At 47.7% G+C, this 17,793-nt stretch overlaps 1 protein-coding gene across 1 annotated transcript in view; it reads right to left on the bottom strand.

Annotated features, from left to right (window-relative positions):
- Positions 1-17,334, bottom strand: part of STK35 (serine/threonine kinase 35) — a 44,244-nt gene extending 26,910 nt beyond the window's left edge. Inside the window, exons 1-3 of the mRNA XM_017872539.1 lie at positions 16,781-17,334; positions 15,594-16,191; positions 986-1,735 (exon numbers count right to left, since the gene is read on the bottom strand). Coding sequence (XP_017728028.1) covers positions 1,023-1,735; positions 15,594-16,191; positions 16,781-17,074 — 1,605 coding nt within the window. The 5' untranslated portion in view covers positions 17,075-17,334 and the 3' untranslated portion in view covers positions 986-1,022. The remainder of the gene's footprint in view (positions 1-985; positions 1,736-15,593; positions 16,192-16,780) is intronic.
- Between the last annotated feature and the right edge of the window lie 459 nt (positions 17,335-17,793).

Genomic DNA, 17,793 nt, shown 5'->3' with positions numbered 1-17,793 from the left:
CGTGTTAGCCAGGATGGTCTCCATCTCCTGACCTCGTGATCCGCCCGTCTCGGCCTCCCAAAGTGCTGGGATTACAGGCTTGAGCCACGGCGCCCGGCATACATTCTTTATAGTATCTAAAATGGAAAACATCTGTTTTCTAAAGTAGGAGAATGGTTAAATTATGGTACATATAACGGGAATGTCACACAGTCCCTGAAAAGCCATACTTTTAAAGTACGACACGGAGGAATGCTCAGATTAGTAATGAGTAAAAAGAGAAAGACCTCAACCAACTAAGGCAAGAACTAAACTATGTAGAACTGGATGTGTGAGTAGGTGGGATACAATTAGAGGTAGCGTTTATTCTCTGAAAATCTGTTTACCTCTTATGTACACTTTCTACAGTGAGCATTTATAATGATGAGAAAGAGCGTTTCTTAAAAAAGGGAGATTCAGCTTAAATGCAACCTCCTCTCAGGAGACTTCTCTAGACTTTCCAACTTGTACTGAGGTAACTGCACATTTCTCCCATCAAGACATGGGGGGGGTCTTTGATAAGAAGCACTTAGTTTTCTTCAACTTTGTAGTCCCCCCCAACTTCACAGGGCCCATCCCAGGGTCCAGAATGAAGAACCCAGTACAAGAAGCGGGCACACACACACAAAAAAGGGACGCTGGGCATGGTGGCTCATGCCTGTAATCCCAGCACTTTGGGAGGCTGAGACTGGCAGATTGCTTGAGGTCAGAAGTTCGAGACCAGCCTAGTCAATATGGTGAAACTCCTTCTCTATTAAAAATATAAAAATTAGCCGGGCATGATGGCAGGTGCCTGTAATCCTAGCTACCTGGGTGGCCGAGGCACGAGATTCACTTGAACTCGGGAGGGTGGAGGTTACAGTGAGCCGAGATCCTGCTACTGTACCCACTGCGCTCCGGTCTGATCGACAGAGTGAGACCCTGTCTCAAAACAAAAAACAAAATCACAACAACAGAAAGCACTCACCTAGTTTAAAATCACCCAAAATGCTTAGCCCTGAATTTTAAGCAGCACATGTGACCTGGTCCATTCTGGTTTCAAGTTCAAAGGCATCAGGCCGGTCCTGTGGGTTAGCAGCTAACATATCTTTCAAGAGCTGCTTGATCCCCTCAGACATGGAAGTCCTGCGTTTTTGGGGGATGTGCAACTCCATCTTTGGGTTTTCTAGCAGCGCCTCACCAACAGGGACGATCTCAGTCCCCTGTTTAATGTAGGTCCCCAGGAGCTCCTTCTTGGTCTCAGAGTCAATAAAAGTGATTCTTTCTATCATTGCCCAGATGATAATGCCCAGGGCAAAGATGTCCGCCTTGGCTGTGTAGTGTCCCTCCCAGACTTCAGGAGCCATGTAGAAGTCCGAGCCGCAGGCTGAGGACAGCCAGTACTTATTCACATTCACATTTTTGTTGTCTTGATTGCCCTCTTTGCCTCGGGGTGCCAGCCCAGCACAGACCTTGCTTAGTCCAAAGTCGGCCACTTTGAGGATGGGGGTGCCAGACCGCTCTGTGATGAGGATGTTGTCTGGCTTCAGGTCCCTGTGCACAATATGGTTTTTGTGCAGGAAGGCAATGGCGCTCGTGAGCTGTAGCATGAAACTTTTGTTGGTGGCTGGGTCCGGCCTCCGGGACAGGACATACTGATTCAGGTCTCCGCCTTCACAGAACTCCATGACAAACCAGAGATAGCAGGGCTCCTCAGCATAACCCAGGATCCTTTCTCCTAAATCAAAGAAGACAGGAAGGAGCTTGAGTGAGATGGACATAGTCACACTTTTGAACTAAAGGACGCAGTGTATTCAAGAATGACACTGGTGACAAACAACTGCTCCAAGGGGACCCGCAAAACTGGCACTGAGTCCCTTTCTACTGACACAGAACAAGTCCAGGTATGACATGGGCACCAGGGACTGGTGTCAGGCACCTGGGTTTGGAATGAGGCCCAGGTGGAAACTCAGGTTTTACCGCTGTCTGCTGGACTGCAAGCCTTTTTGTTTCATTATACTGTCTCCAAACAGGCAGTGCCGCACCACCCACACCTCCCAAGGCTGCTGGGCAGATGGGACAAGGAAAAGCATGCAAGAAGGCTGTCACGGGTCTGTGGCTTCTAATATCATTGTTACTCCATGCTGAGCAAATGACCTTCCCTCTTTTTTTTCCTGACTTACAGAAGGATTCTTGTTAACGTACCTAGAATGGCACTACCATTTCCTTTATTTCAGAGGCACGCTCCTACAATTTCCTTGGTTTACTTCAGAGGCACACTCCGATCCATCCATATTTTCTGCGAGCCCACCATATGTCTAGCATGAGTTAGCTACATAACATGTCCCGTCTCTATGAGGCTTAGTTTCAAGGAGATGACAAGTATCCACAGCAGCAACCATCAGAAGCCGTACATCTCCATCAGGGTCAACACCTATGAACAGTGAAGTGAGGGCAGGAGCCGCCAGATCTAAAGGTGTCAGAGGGGACAGGACTGAACTTACCCTGTAAAAAGGCAGGCAGTAGATCAGTCGGGGAGCAGGAAGGTAATTCTAGGCTGAAAGATGGAATGGATGATGGAACACAGGGACAAAAAGACCAGAAAGGTATAAATAGGAAGGCTGGTGGGAACAGTGGAGTCTAAAGTGGATGTACAAGATAAGGTTTAAATTGTGCGGGCTTGAAACTCTAGAAAAGCTGGTGACCAACCTCTCCAAGCAAATCTCAATATTCTTTATAAAGCAATTGACAGTCCACTGAATCTTTATGTGGATGTTGTTTGACGACTACAACTGCTCCCAAAGCTAAGTCTAAGAAGGCAGATGTTTTATCTCGCTGATGAGGAGAGGCTGGGCCTGCAAATGTGCTGCCTTGCTCTGGGTGGTCACAAGGTCGTTTGTAACTGAGCCAGGACCTGAAGAGAAATCCTCTCTGGCCCCAGAATGGAGTATCCATCCTACCAAAAATAACTGCACTTCCTCAGATAGCTTCTGGCAGAGGGTTCCTTTTACTAGTCATTTACTCTATTATAATGAAATGCAGTGATCTGGGTGAGACTCTGCTAACCCAAATAGGCCTGAAATTACCAAGGCACGCAGTCTACTAAAGCCAGTGGTCTGAGTTCTGGGTTGAGCTAAGACGATGTGACGTAAAAAACAAAAGCTTGGGCCCAGCGCGGTGGCTCAAGCCTGTAATCCCAGCACGTTGGGAGGCTGAGACGGGTGGATCACGAGGTCAGGAGATCGAGACCATCCTGGCTAACACGGTGAAACCCCGTCTCTACTAAAAAATACAAAAAAAACACTAGCTGGGCGAGGTGGTGGGCGCCTGTAGTCCCAGCTACTCGGGAGGCTGAGGCAGAAGAATGGCGTAAACCTGGGAGGCGGAGCTTGCAGTGAGCTGAGATCCGGCCAGGCCACTGCACTCCATCCTGGGCGACAGAGCGAGACTGTCTCAAAAAAAAAAAAAAAGCTTTAGGTTTTTTATCACAATCGGATAGACCTCACTTCCCTTGTAATTATATAATTTATTTGCTTATATTACTCACAATCAAAGTAACACAGGTAGAACCAGTTTAGGGCAGATGTTTTTTGTTCTTTTCAAATCAGTTATTTCCCCTCTCATAATCCTCTATCTAGGTCATGGGCAGAGGCCCTCTATGTAAAAATACTGCACAATGAAGCATCATTCTGAAGCGCAAGTCAATCCAGATGCTAAAGACCCACAAAAAGGGGAGCAAGAAATGTGTACTAGAGGTAGAACCAGAAAGGAAAAGATTAAAAAGCCATCCAATTCCCTTTGCAAAGGTCACATCAGAAAACACTGAAACTTCTGGTGGGAGAATAAAGAGGAATTGTGATTATTTCATATACAAAGTTAGTAACTATGGTAACCTAAGGAAAAAGAAAACAAGTCTGCAAAACAGACTATAATCTAAGTCCAGGTTATGAGAATCCAGGGAAAGAAAAAATGGTTAAAAAAAACACCCCAAAGTTTATGAGTGGTTGGGGGAGACTGGATCCTCGGACTGAGGAGCTGTTCTGAGGAAGGAGCTAGACTCAGGAGATGCTACAGGAGGGGCTGTTTGTTGAGAGGAAAATTCTGGACAGGAAGAAGTATTCTCAGAATCACACTCAGCAACAGTGGGTATGACAGAATGGAAAACTGGGAGCGCAGCTATTTGTCCCAGATACAAAAGTGTTATTATTTTTACAAGTCAAGGTCTCACTCTGTCGCCCAGGCTGGAGAGCAGAGGTGCGACCATAGCTCACAGTAGCCTCCAACTCCTGTGCTCAAGTGGTCCTTCCGCCTTGGCTTCCCAACATACTTCCATAAGAAGTACTTTTGAGGCCAGGTGCAGCAGCCTCAATAGTCCCAGCTTCTCAATAGCACCCAGCCTCAAAAGTACCTCTTTGCGCAGGAAGGGCCCGTGGACTTACTTCATGAGAAGCTGTAGCGTGTGCTTTCAAGCACGCACTCCTAGCTGCCCGGGAGAAAACAGACACATCGTAATTCTAGTCCTTTACTCCAAGCAGATTGTCTAATGGGGTCTCAGCTACCTCATGGCCAGATGGAAGGAGGGGATGTGGATGATGCCAGGCACTCGGAGGCACTTGGTGAAGTAACAGGAAAAACACAGACCAGGAAACAAGGAGTTTGGATTTAGACCCCAACTCTGACCACTGCTTCACTGGGTGGATTCTTTGTTCCAAGGAAAATACAGGGAGACTGAGGTGTGATGAAAAGATGGCTAGAACCCTGGGCAAGTCCCTGAACCTCTCTGAGCCTCAGTCTTTTTGGTACCTCAGTCTTCGCATCCATCAAATGAGATAATGAAAGTATACCACATGAGTACTGTGAATTAAGTCAGATATGAACTACATTTGGCAAAATGTAAGATCTTTTTGGGGAAATGAACCACTGACCATGACCAACATCATCATTCCCACCCAACCCCAACCAAATCCTTGGAAGTCACCGATTTCAATAATCCCAGTGCTGTAGGCCATACAAGTAAATTTTTACATATTAGGCAAAAGATGAAATTTAGATCATCGAATAAAAGTGGATTATTCCATCTAAGACATCATACTTCTTAGGCTGTAACAGCTGAAACCCATGTTCTAGGTAGACCAGGCTACTCCTATTTGATCCCTCTCCCTAGGCCTACTGCCCCCACAATCTCTGCAGGTACAATTGAAATGTGCACCTTAAGGCTAGCTGCAATGCCAATCTATCTTACACTCACCTGATTTCCCAGTAACTTCCCTCTTCTGACGAGCCAAGGCCCTAGTATTATATTTTTATTTTAGTTTTTGTTAAATTATACCAGATATCCTGGTTAGCAATCTATGGCTTAACTCTTCTACTTAACCCTGAGAAATGCTGGCACATTCTGCAGATGTTTTGAGGTCGGGGGACTAGATTTCTTACTCAGTCTTCCGGCCTCCCCAGGGAGACCTGCAGTCATTTCCAAGGTGCCTGTGCATCGAGGAAGGGAAAGTAACGAAACTTTAGGGGACTACTGAACACTAGTTCCAAAAAGACACCAATTCCCAAAGAACCAAAGTATCACTGCGGTCCACCAGTCAGAACAGGACTGACGGAGGGCAGGTGATCCATAGAGTTTTAGCTCAGGCCCATCTCACAGTGGGCCCCCAACCCCACCCACAACTGTGGGTATTTCCCCAGTTTCAGGATATATAATTGGAATAGACATATGCAGCAACCACTAAAATCCCCACATGAAATTCAGTTTTTTGAGCTGAGAGGAACAAATAAAATTTACTTAAGTTTTATAATTCCCTTGTCTGGTATAATCTGACAGTTGTATAAGATTAGTAAGAGTTACAAATTTAGCTTACTTCCCAGAGAGGGAGAAAACAGGCAGGTTATTTGGCCATAGTAAGGATTTGAGGTAAATTAGCCTGTGAAAGCCTATTGGGTTCCAGGTACTATTTTGAAAGTTTATTATGCGAGCTGTCTCATCTTACCAGGCACCGTTTTACAGGTGGGGCAACTAAGGCTGAGAAAGGCTTCAGAGTCTGCCCAAGGGCCCTGCCATGAGTAACTGTGGAGGATAGGAGACAGCCCCCACAGCAAGTTCTCCCCCCAGACCATGCTGTCCCCCAGCTCAGAGGGCTAAAAAGTATACTTCCAAGAGAGCCAGGCCTGCCTTTGGGGACAGTTTTACTACCTTTCCTTCACGTCTGACAGTCAGGTGACCGTAATATAAATTAGGTATTTCAAAACATATCCTATGCCAGTTCACGGGGAGAGAAGATGCTTAAACCCAAGAACAAAACCAAGCAGGTGTCTCGCATCGCATTAGTCATGGAAATTGATCAGTAGTGCTGAAGCTCCCAATAAAACATGGCTTGCTTCGCTGAAAAACGTGAGGCCAGCAGGCTCAGCATAAGGACAAGCCAGTAGGAGCTTTGGAAAGACAGGCACTTCCTGGAAAGAAACACAAAATGCTCTGGATTTTACAAGCCTATCCTTAAGGCTCCTCCAGAAGTTAGATTTCCAGGTTTTAGTCAACGCCACTTAAACAATTTCTGAGCACACACTGCTCTTGAGACACAGAGGTGCGGTGAGATGAGGGGCACCCCTGCCCTTACGTAGGCTTCTGGTCATTAGAAGCAGAATGACTACAGCTGTAAGAACTAGGAAGCAGGCCCAGATCTGCCAGGAGTCGGGAGAGAAGCTGGGATGAGAGGAAGGCAAGCTGAGAATAACTGCGAGAGGCCTTGCAGCTGCGTCTCCCAGGATGAGGGGAGTGGGCACAGGAGCACGAGGGTGTGCTCCAGGGACACAAGCCGTCTGGGTAATCACAGAAGAGTTCCAGTGAATGTCCCGGAACGAGGCTGGAGCTCTTCTAAGGCGGATTTAGACTTCAAGAAATGGGAAGTGACTGAAAGTTCTTAATATATTTTATTTATTTACTTATTTTGAAACGGTTTAGCTCTGTTGCCCAGGCCGGAGTGCAGCCAATCACAGCTCACTGCTGCCTCTATATTCTGGGCTCAAGGGGGCCTCCCGCCTCAGCCTCTCGAGTAGCGGGGACTACAGGCATGTGCCACCATGCCTGGCTATTTTTTTCTATTTTTTGTAGGGACAGGTTCTCCTTATGTTGCCCAGGCTGGTCTTCAACTCCTGGGCTCAGGCAATCCTTCCACCTCAGCCTCCTTAAGTACTGGGATTATAGGCATGAGCCACCATGCCTGGCCACTGACGTATTTTAGAGATACGTTGCTTATAGAATCTACAAATCACCAATTTCAAGACATACCATTTAAGCCATATAGGCTGCTAACAATACTACGGACACACCATTGACTAAGTCAACCTCTGATTTCAGAGACGTTAAATTGTGAAAAAGCATATATTCGACAATGAAACAAGTTTCTTACGGAGGCATGAGGGGTTGGCGACAGGAGACAGTCTAGCGGCCGACTGACTTATCAAGAGGCTCTGAAACCCGGTGAAGTGAGGGCTGGCAAGGGAGGAGGTGAGAAGAGGACGTGAAAGGTCTTAGAAGTTTAGGATAAATAAAATTTAATAACTTGTCACGTAAGACAGAAAGGAAGAATTCAGAGTATCTATTCAGATAGTAATTACATTTCCTCTCATAGGTGAGGAGACTCAGGAGCAGAAGATTAAGTAACTTGCCTCATTGAGGGCAGGACCTTGAGTTTCATAGCCTAGATTCTCAGCAGAAGCACTGCAACTGCCTCAGTGCCAGCAGCAAAATCGCACACCTGGATGTGCTAGTTCCCACAGTGGACTCTGATGCATGTCCCCAAGAGTTTAATGTTCATCCAGTACCTCGTGATGGTCCAACCACACAACATGCAGATTTGTCTTTCAGCAGAGGACTAATTAGGACTTTGACTTATGCACACTAGGATGACAGCAATTTAGTAATACATATAGGAAGTCTTAAAAATGCTCGATCCATTTGAAACAAAAATCCCACTTGAGGAATTTATTCCAAAAGTGTCAAAAAAGACACAAACAAGCCTCCCCACCCAACAAAAAAAACACACACCAAACACTAGAAACACTCAGAACTGGTATGCCATACAGAGTAAGTCAAAGTGGAGGACTGGAAGACAACTGTCCAAGAATGAGAATGAGTAACAGTTAACTATGGTAATACCAATTGGCTGAAAGTTTTAAAGTATCATTATACTTCAACAAAAGTTCACTTAAAACGTCAAAAGAGAAAGTCACATAGCATGTAATAAGCAAGTTTTAATGTGAAGGGGGAAAAAGGCAGAATATTAAGTTATGTCTAAGAAAAAGGATTAGAGGGAACCCTGAAAAATGAAGTTTGAATAAATTATGACCATAGCCATCCCTGTTTAATTAGGAGTTGTACATTAAAATATTTTAGTTAAAGAGCTGGCTCAGGTGAAGATCTGTCCTGAGAAGCTAAAGACACAGACCCATCCTGGCACGTCTTCCCAAAGAAATATGAGCATGTGGACCAAGAATTGGTCCCATTCTCAATGATTTTGGGCTATGTCATTATAAAGAGGCTGGGTACCATAGCAACACCACAGGGTGTGTCCAAAGTACTTCCTAAGATTAACAGACTTGTTACGCTGGCTGTCAGGGCAAAACAGTGTCCAGAAGAGGACAAGAGTAAACCCACCGGCCGGACAGGGGCTGTAAAGCCAGCCAAGCCTGGGGTCAACATTCCCTCTACTACTTGCCCCCCGACCCCCCAATTACATAGCTATATGATCCTGGGCAAACTTCTTAGGACACTAAGAATCTGTTTAGTTTTTTATAAATTGAGAAGAAACACATCACTGGACTGCTCTAAGGCTTAACTGTGACATACAAAGCACACTGAAAGGTGCCTGGAAACCAGAGCAGACTGCTACTGGGTGTGAATTATACTAATGTCTCTGGATACCACTGGCAGCTGTCCAATAGTTATAAGGCAGCCTGTCAAGAACACGGACACTGGAAAGAGCATCTGGATGTAAACCTAGGCCCTGGCCTTTCTCTAGTGTTGTGCTGGACAAGCAACTTGACCTTGATGGATATTGATTTTCTTGTCTGTAAGAACAAGTTATAAAAACAACTTTACAGTGGCGATAATTAAATGAGAAAAGGAATACGAAAATACTATGAAACGCTAGCTATTACTACTTGGAACATTACAGGGGTTTGTTAAAATGTAGAATCCACCAGCCAGGCAGAGAGTTGGGGCACCCCTAATCCATGGCAGTCTGGGCTCAAGTATCTCTCTCCATATGTATGGGCCTTGCCACACACCTAAGCCTCAGCTCTTGCCAGGGTTGTTTCTGATTTACCCTTTTACAACTCATCCTTCCTTTCCCCAGATTTAGTCCACATCCCTGGCAGCTGATTCCCTCAGAGCACCTCTTACAGGCTGCAGTGAAGTAACACCTGTTGTACTGTAACTATCTCTTCCGTCAGACTGGGCACTCACGGTGGAATGAAATCAGGTCTCTGGGTTCCCCATGGTATACCACACGCATACCTAGGTGGTCAATAAGAGGGTGAAATAAATCAAGATACAAGTTGTGAGCTGGAGAGGTGTAAAAAGAGAAAGAACATAGAAACTAGTAGTAGGGTATGCAGAATACACAAGTTAAAGACAACTAGGTCAGAATCCAGAATTTAGAAGTCACTAAGGAGGGTTCCTAGCCCTAAAGATACCAGCAAAGGCCACATTTGAGGTGAAAATGAACAGACTACTTCAAGTTCTACTTAGGAAGCACTCCCCGAGAGTTTACACTAAGAAAGACCTTACCCAATGCAACCCCAATTAACCAAAGCTGTTAATTAAGGAAGGGCTGCTTCTATCTCCTGAGGCTGGTACCTAAAATCCAATGCACATAAAAAGCAGTCGGTCAGGAGCAAGAAGTCTGTGTGGTTGCCCCAAGTCATTCAAGGGTAAAGCAGAGAGCAGGTGGGGTCCCTGGCAGCTGAGACACACAGAATGAACCAACAGAAATCAACAGTGCCACAAGCACTGATCAATATACAACTAAAAACAAAGAGGAGCCATTAGTTTCTTTTTTTTTCTGTCACCCAGGCTGGAGTGCACTGATGTGAACTCAGCTCACTGCAACCTCTGCCTCCCGGGTTCGAGCGATTCTCCTGCTTCAGCCTCCCGAGTAGCTGGGACTACAGGCGCCCGCCACCACGCCCGGCTAATTTTTTGTATTTTTAGTAGAGATAGGGTTTCACCACTTTGGCCAGGCTGGTCTCGACCTCCTGACCTAAGGTGAACCGCCCACCTTGGCCTCCCAAAGTGTTGGGATTACAGGCGTGAGCCACCGCGCCCGGCCTCAGCCATCAGTTTCTGAGTAAAATATGATTATGTCCATTTTACAACCAAGAAAAACAGAAGAACCTAGAACTTAAGCTACCTGTCCCAGCAGTACCCCACAGCTGTTAAGAAAGCATACTCAAGTTTGAATGTTTGAGCTTGAATCCAGACTTGGTTACTTGCTCAGCTGTTTTACATTGGGCAATTTCATTAACCTTGGTACCTCACTCGCCTCACCTGTGAAATGAAGGTAATCATGGTATTGACTTCACCTGATACATAACAACCTGCAAGTTTCAACTCTTATTTACAGGGTGAAATTGGGACTAAAACCTTCTGACTCTGAGTCTAGCATTCTACTGTATTGCGTTAACTTACATTTCCCCAATGCCAGCCAGTTCTCTGCCTCTTGACCTAGGGGCTCTCTAAACTCCAAGACCCAAGTCACAGAAGAGGATTCAGGGTTGCTTTCTAACGGCCGGGGAGGGAATGGCCTTGCTCTGCTCTGAAGATTCCGCAGGCACTCGACAAGTTGGGGAAGTCTGTGGGCTGAAAACCTATCTACTGCTAAGACCCTGGTCTCTCCTATACTATTACAGTTCCTCCCTCAGTTAGTTCCTTCCCCTGCTTCCCCCAATGCCCTTAACTAAACTCCCAGAGAACTGTACTGTTTTCTAGGATGCTACCAGTTGTGACCCTGCATTATGTTCATGTGGGCATGAGTCCTCTGCATGCCTCATGGAGAACTCTGCATAGCTTCTTATAGTAGCCTGGCTCAAAGCCACTTGGTGTGCAGACAATGTTACTTTCCAAGGCCTCGGTTCCCAGCCACCTAAAGGCATCAACATCAAACAATTGGTAAAGAACAATTAGTGTCTTATCAAATTGAGTGTAAGCTAGGTTCCCAGCTCTTCCAAACTTCTAACTATTCTGTTGTATGAGTCTTGAGAGTTTGTCCTGGATTTGTGTGTGTGTGTGTGTGTGTGTCCTCACTTGCTATTTGTTGGAAGAATCAGTGTGTGCCTTAGACAAAGCAACAGAATTTCTAACTGACAATGACTCAGGCTTGCCTGCTGTCTAAGTGGCAGTAATCTTGAACCTTGTTTTAGGCACATTCAGGACAGGCATTCTAGCAATGGAAAACAAGGGGATAAAAGCAAACTGTTGATGCCTTCACTCCTCTCTTTATGTGAGAAGTATTTCAAAGTTAAAAACATGGGCACTAACCCTTCAACCAAATAATTTACAGGATTGTAAATGTGGTTTAAAAAAGCCTGGGAGGCTGGTTTGAGTGCTATCACTAACTCATTGTGGATAAAGTTTTGTCCCTTTTCTAGGCTTCAGTTTCCTTCCTTGTGAAACAGGCAGCCAGGTCACACATCTACGACCTCTTTCTATTCCTCCAAAGCTTCTGCTGTCTTAACGCTTCTGGGCAGGACATGTTTGGTCTGTGCACAGAACGGAAGGAGACAATGCATTTAACTCTATCAAACACAATGGGGTAAGACCAGAAACAGCATTTCAAGACATTTCTCTTTTTCATACTGGATTATTTTATTAGCCAAATAGTGAAACAGACTCACTTTGTCTCTTCACCTATCCACAGTCCTAGGCACCCTACTTTCAAGCCCACCTTCTCCCTAACTCCTGATTCTCTTTCCTCTTAATTCTTGTACAAAGCCCTTGCTAATGAGTTGACTGGTCATTTCCTCCAGTGATCTTGAATAGCATTTAAGTCTTCCTCCAGCTCTCAAACTTTTCAAATGTAAGTTCCTTTGGGGCAAGGGGTGGTGTGTTTTGCTTTGCTTTTTTTTCCTCCCCTTCCAATACCACAGCAGGGACTCAGCATTAGGTTTAGTTGAGACTTCAAGACAGATTCACACTTTTTGGCCTGTTTCAAAATCATTCTGAGTTTTAGGAGGCAGGGTCAAGGGTGACTGCAAAGGACTTTTCTATTTAATGAGAGAGCTGAACCAGGTTATCTCTAGGACTCCTTCCAGTTCTAACATTACTGGGTGGTATCTGCATGTGTAAACCCAGGGTCCTAGGACAGATCAAGACCCCTAAATTTTGGAATCCAGAATAAGGAAACTTTAACTTCGAGTAATTTTGGTCTCTGTCCTCTATTTTAATATTAAGAAACAAAAATGATTACCTATTTACTACTTGAAAAATCAACACATTGCAAGTAAGCTTGAATGTCATTTTCATAAGCAGAAACAACACACATTTTCTTCACTGCTCTGTCTCTGAGCCCTGAACACCGTAGAAGTTCAAATATTTTCAATACAACAATCAACTGAAAGGGACGGATCCAATCTAGTATGTGGCCTAAAGCAAAAGATTTCATTCTTCTAGGTCTCGGTTTTAGTTCGCAAAGGGAGGATGAAAACACCAGTGTTTCTGTCAACTTGGTGTGCCTGACAACACAGAAAATAAGGTGTGTTCTATGGTGAAACAAGTTTGGGAAACTTGAGCAAGAACAATGTGAATCTTGAAGTGGGTGAGGTACAAAAGTACAGAACATGGTGTGAACTTATATGAGGCAGTGAATTCCTCCCTATGTGGAGCACTTGCTGACATTAAGTTTGCACAGTGACCCTATGTACCTAATGTCATAGGTACATACTCACTATCTTACAATAAAGGAATGCTCCTCACAGGGTTCAAACAATTTGCTTCATGTTTTGTGCAGTCAGTCCTGGGATGAGCCAGGTGGTCTAACCCCAAAGTCCATGATACTAACCACTATGCTATGCTGCCATGGGTCACTTTGGAATTTTGACAAATTCTTCGGGTGAGGAAAGTCTACATAGTATTTATGTGTTGATAGAGTAGGCAAGAGCTTCAAGCTGAGGTTGAAGGTTCGAGACTGGCATCCACGAACTGAGGACACAGGAATAAACATTTGGCAAAGTGAAGTCCCACATGCCAAGGCAGTCTTGTAGTAGGAAGTCCCAGTAGAGGAGAAGACTGGGGAAAGTCTGAGAATAGAAGGACTTCAAAATAAGTGATGCGCTCCTAGAATATGGATAAGATAAAAGAATATCCTAGGAGCCTTTTTTTTTTTCTTTTGAGACAGAGTCTTGCTCTGTCGCCTAGGCTGGAGTACAGTGGCACGATATCGGCTCACTGCAAGCTCTGCCTCCCAAGTTCACGCTGTTCTCCTGCCTCAGCCTCCCGAGTTGCTGGGACTACAGGTGCCCGCTACCACGCCTGGCTAATTTTTTTGTTTTTTTAGTAGAGACAGGGTTTCACCGTGTTAGCCAGGATGGTCTCCATCTCCTGATCTCGTGATTCGCCCGTCTTGGCCTCCCAAAGTGCTGGGATTCCAGGCTGTGAGCCACCGCGCCCGGCCTTTTTTTTTTTTTTGAGACAGCGTCTTGCTCTGCCGCCCAGGTTATAGTGCAGGATCATAGCTCACTGTAGCCTCAACCTCGCAGGCTCAAGCGATCCTCCTGCCTCTGCCTCTCCAGCAGCTGGGACTATAAGCCTGTGCCATCATGTCCGGCTATTTTTTTTTCTATTTTTTGTGGAGACCAGGGTCTCATTTTGTTGCCCAAGCTGTTCTCAAACTCCTGGGCTCAAGCCATCCTCCGGCCTGGGCCTCCCAAAGTGCTGGGATTAACAGTCGTGAGCAATTGTGCCCTGCTGGAAGTCTTTTCAAAACAAAAACACTCACCCTGGGGAGAGGGTGGGCTTCTCAGAATGGATGGGGCAGGGATGGACTTTATACAGTTACACATCTATTTAAAGGACTCCAGGTGATACTGATCCACATTTCCAACTCCACTGTCAAACAACTGACTTGCAGTGGGACAAAGCATTCTCTTGGGAAAGAGACTTCCTACTACAAGACTGCCTTGGCATGTGGGACTTCACTTTGCTAAATGTTTATTCCTGTGTCCTCAGTTCATGGATGCCAGTCTCGAACCTTCAACCTCAGCTTGAAGTCCTGCCTACTCTCTCAATCTTTAAGCTGTGCAAAAGCTCCAAACAAGGTTTTAGGAAACCACCTTCTCCAAACTCACCCCAAATCCTACCCATTATTAAAAGTTCATCCTCAGGGTACGGAGAACAGCATTACGCCTTTGAAAGGATCCAGGCCTTGAATCAAGACAGATCTGGGTTCCCGTCACTTAAGCTCTGAGAGATACAAGGAAACCAGGAGTCCAGTCTAACTTCTCTTTCAAGTGGATTAACCCTGATCAAGTTATTTGTTCACTTCTAAGTCTTAGTTTCTCTATTTATAGAAAGAGGATAGAACCTACTTTTGAAGTTATTACCTAAAAATTATTTTAGCACTAAGACCACAGCTGGGACTCGGATTAGTAAACTTTCTTCCCCTGGATCCTCCTGCCTCAGAAAGTCTCCTCAAACTTTCTACTGCCCCACTCCTCCTCTCCGAGCAGACACTTAGCTACTGGTAGTATGAAAAAGGTTTGCAGGTACTGAGTAGTTAGGATGAACACATTCCCTAACTGCAGTTAAAACCCGGAAACTAAGATAATTGGTTCTTCCAGGACTGCAAGACCTCTTGCCTCAATGAACCCCATTTTCCTTTTAAGTAAAACCATTTGCCAGCCAGCCTCTGAGGTTAAAAAGATTAAGAATGTAAAACGGAGGAAAAAGATGTTGGATGCTTTGTTATGTGACAGCTCTCAAGGCCACCTGTGAGGGCTGTCAGCCTGCATGCCTCAGAGGACCAAGCCAGAAAACCGTCAGTTTGCTTGGCTGCCTGGGATGAAGGGCTGGGGGCCTCAGAAGAAAAGGCAGACGAGGAAGCCACAAGAGTTTGGGGGTTGGAGCTGGAGGGTGTCAGGAAACTTGGGAAAGCAAGACAGGGAGAGGATACGGGTGGGTCCAGTAAAGTTTTTTCTTTTTTGTTTTGGGAGGGAAACAGAGAGGTCCTAGGGGGTGAGGGGGCTCTGCAGTTTTGCTACTAACTGAACCCAACCCCTCCTCCACTCCCCGACGGATCTTAAAAATAGAAGACGTTTAATAACCATAGCTCACAAATATTGAGCAGTTATTAAGTTAATGGTTAGCACTTAAACGAGCTCTTGTTATGGAAATACCAGCCAACGTTAGGCTCCGGGACTGATCCTGGGACCGGAGAGAGGGCCGAAAGCCTGGAACCAGGAAAGGAGGGTGTGTCTGGGCACAGGGTGACAGGGACCAGGTCTGAGGCCTAGAAGAGCCGGGAACAGTGTGGGTCAAGCCGTCCGCAGAGCAGGGGGTCCAGGCCCTGCGTGGGTGGGAAGGCCCGCGGTGCTCCTACCTTTCAGTGAGGTCTCCACCAGGCGCAGGTAAAGCTGCGAGCTCTTGTTGCCGTGACTCATGCGCTGGGCTAGCCCGTTGCGCTGCAGGACGCACTCCTCAAACTGCACGACGTTCTGGTGGCGCCGCTTGAGGCTGGTGAGGGCCCAGAATTCAGCCAGCGCCAGCTCCACGTTCTCGGGGGCGTCGCAGCGGATCTTCTTGACCGCCACCCGGGCCCCGCTGCGCCCGGCCACTGCCTCATAAACCACGCCGTAGCTGCCGCGCCCGATCTCCGCCAACAGGCTGTAGCGCGGCCGCGCGGACCCGCCACCGCCCTCCGGCCGTCGCCGCGCCAGGAAGGCCTCGCCCGGGGCCTCGGCCGCCACCGGATCCATGGCCTGGGCCGCCGCCGCCGGCCTCAGCTTCGTGCTGGGCGCCCGCGGCACTGGGCTTCGCCTTTTCCGCTCCGGGCTTTGTGTACCTCTGCGGGCGCCGTCCTTCCCCGTTTCCATGGCTGCGGGCGGCGGGGGGAGCAGCAACGGCGCTGCCCGGGCCCCCCCTGCCTCATCCCTCCGTCCGGCCCTGGGACGCGGAAGAGCGGGACCTTGGATTGTGACCTACGGGCGAAAGAATCGGTTAAACGACCAGGCCGAGGCGGGGAGGCCAGGAGCGTAGGCCGCGGGGCGTACCACCTCCTCCTCCCCCGGCCGCCGCGGCCCCTTTAAGACGGAAGCCACCGCCGCTGATTGAACGGGGGAGGGGAGGGGAAAGCGGGAAAGACGGAACCACTGGGCAGCGGATCAGAGGGGAACCGGAAAGAAAAGCAAAACTCTGCGTTCTCTCTATTAGCTTGTCATGTAGCGATAGGAAAAAGAAGAGCCAGCAAGCTTCACGTCTTCTGAAAACCGCCTTAGGACGCGATTTGGCCGGCGGAAATCTTTTTCTTTGCCTGGCCCCCTCCGTGACGTCCCTCCCCGCGCCCCGCCTTGTGTTCGCCCGGGTGTAAACAGTCCATTGAATTAAGCCCTAGCGGAGCCCAGCGGACCGACCCAAGTCCCCGAGGGCGGCGGGTAGAAGGACTGGCTCAAAAGTTCGGCTTCTCGGAGCGCGACCGGCCGAGGACCCGATTTCCCTTACCAAGCGTGGAGGCAGTGGCAGTAACTCCAGCCTCGGCGCTGGTCTTAAGTCCTCGAACGGCGCCCTTACCTGGCCCGCGCTCTTCCACTTCCGGGCGGCCCGTTTCCCCCCTGGAGCCCCTGCCTGGGGATGGTCCGCTCCGGGCCTGGGCTGCCTCCGGGACCCAGCAGCGCGGGAGGTGGTGGCCCGAGCCCGGCGTGCAGCGGATCCTTCTGCTGCCGCGGCGCTCGCTGGGGAGGCCCAGGCTCCTAGGCTCCCGTGGCTTTCCACGTGTTCGCGCCAGCTGAGCCCTTTACATAACCTCTTTATATAAGCTGCACCTCCCGCTGGCGCCCGGGCCAGCGGAGACTCCTGGTGGCCCATCCCCCGGGAGGCCAGCCGAGTGAGTCCTGCACCGCCCGGTCCTGCCAAGGTCGACGGAGCAGCCGCAGCCGAGCGCACCGGCACGCCTTGCCGAGACCCAATCACCAGCGAGAACACCCAGCCAACAAAAAATAGGCGCCAAATTCCCGTGATCCGCGGCGGGCTCCGGGTCTCCGCAGCGGCCCGGGCATCACCACCCCTTCTTGCCTGACCTGCGTGAAGACCAACCGTCCGCAGTAGGCGTCTAATAAATACTGATTGGGTGATGTCTTGGTCGTTTGATTCATACGTCGCGCCTGGGAACCTCAGGGACTGGGTTGGAATCCCGACCTTCCCTTCTACCCAGTTATCTTGTGCAAATCATTGACCCACCCTGAGCATCCGTTTCTCTGAGGATCCATTAAGAATGGGTCTTAATTCTCAGGAATGATAGACCCAAATGAAATACCTAGACGGACGCTAATTGGTGTGGGACTGAGTTTTATTACTCAAAGCTCCATTTAGGCACAGATTTTTGAATATTTTGTTTTGTACTTTGTATTTCTATGTAGGCCTAGTGGGTGCCCAGTGTTTATTAACTGAATCTACGGATAGTTATTGAACACCCGTAATGTACTAGGCACCATTCTAAGTCGCTGGGCAAGTCTAAGTCTAATAGGCATTCTAAGTCTAATAGACAAGGCAGTTTCTGCCTTGGTTGAGGTTCTGTGCCACTGCAG

Source organism: Rhinopithecus bieti, unplaced genomic scaffold (assembly GCF_001698545.2).
Source record: "Rhinopithecus bieti isolate Rb0 unplaced genomic scaffold, ASM169854v2 scaffold_7580, whole genome shotgun sequence".
In the NCBI taxonomy this organism is placed as follows: Eukaryota; Metazoa; Chordata; class Mammalia; order Primates; family Cercopithecidae; genus Rhinopithecus; species Rhinopithecus bieti.
The sequence above is the reverse complement of the archived record's forward strand: the minus strand, read 5'-3'. Positions and strand labels throughout refer to the sequence as shown.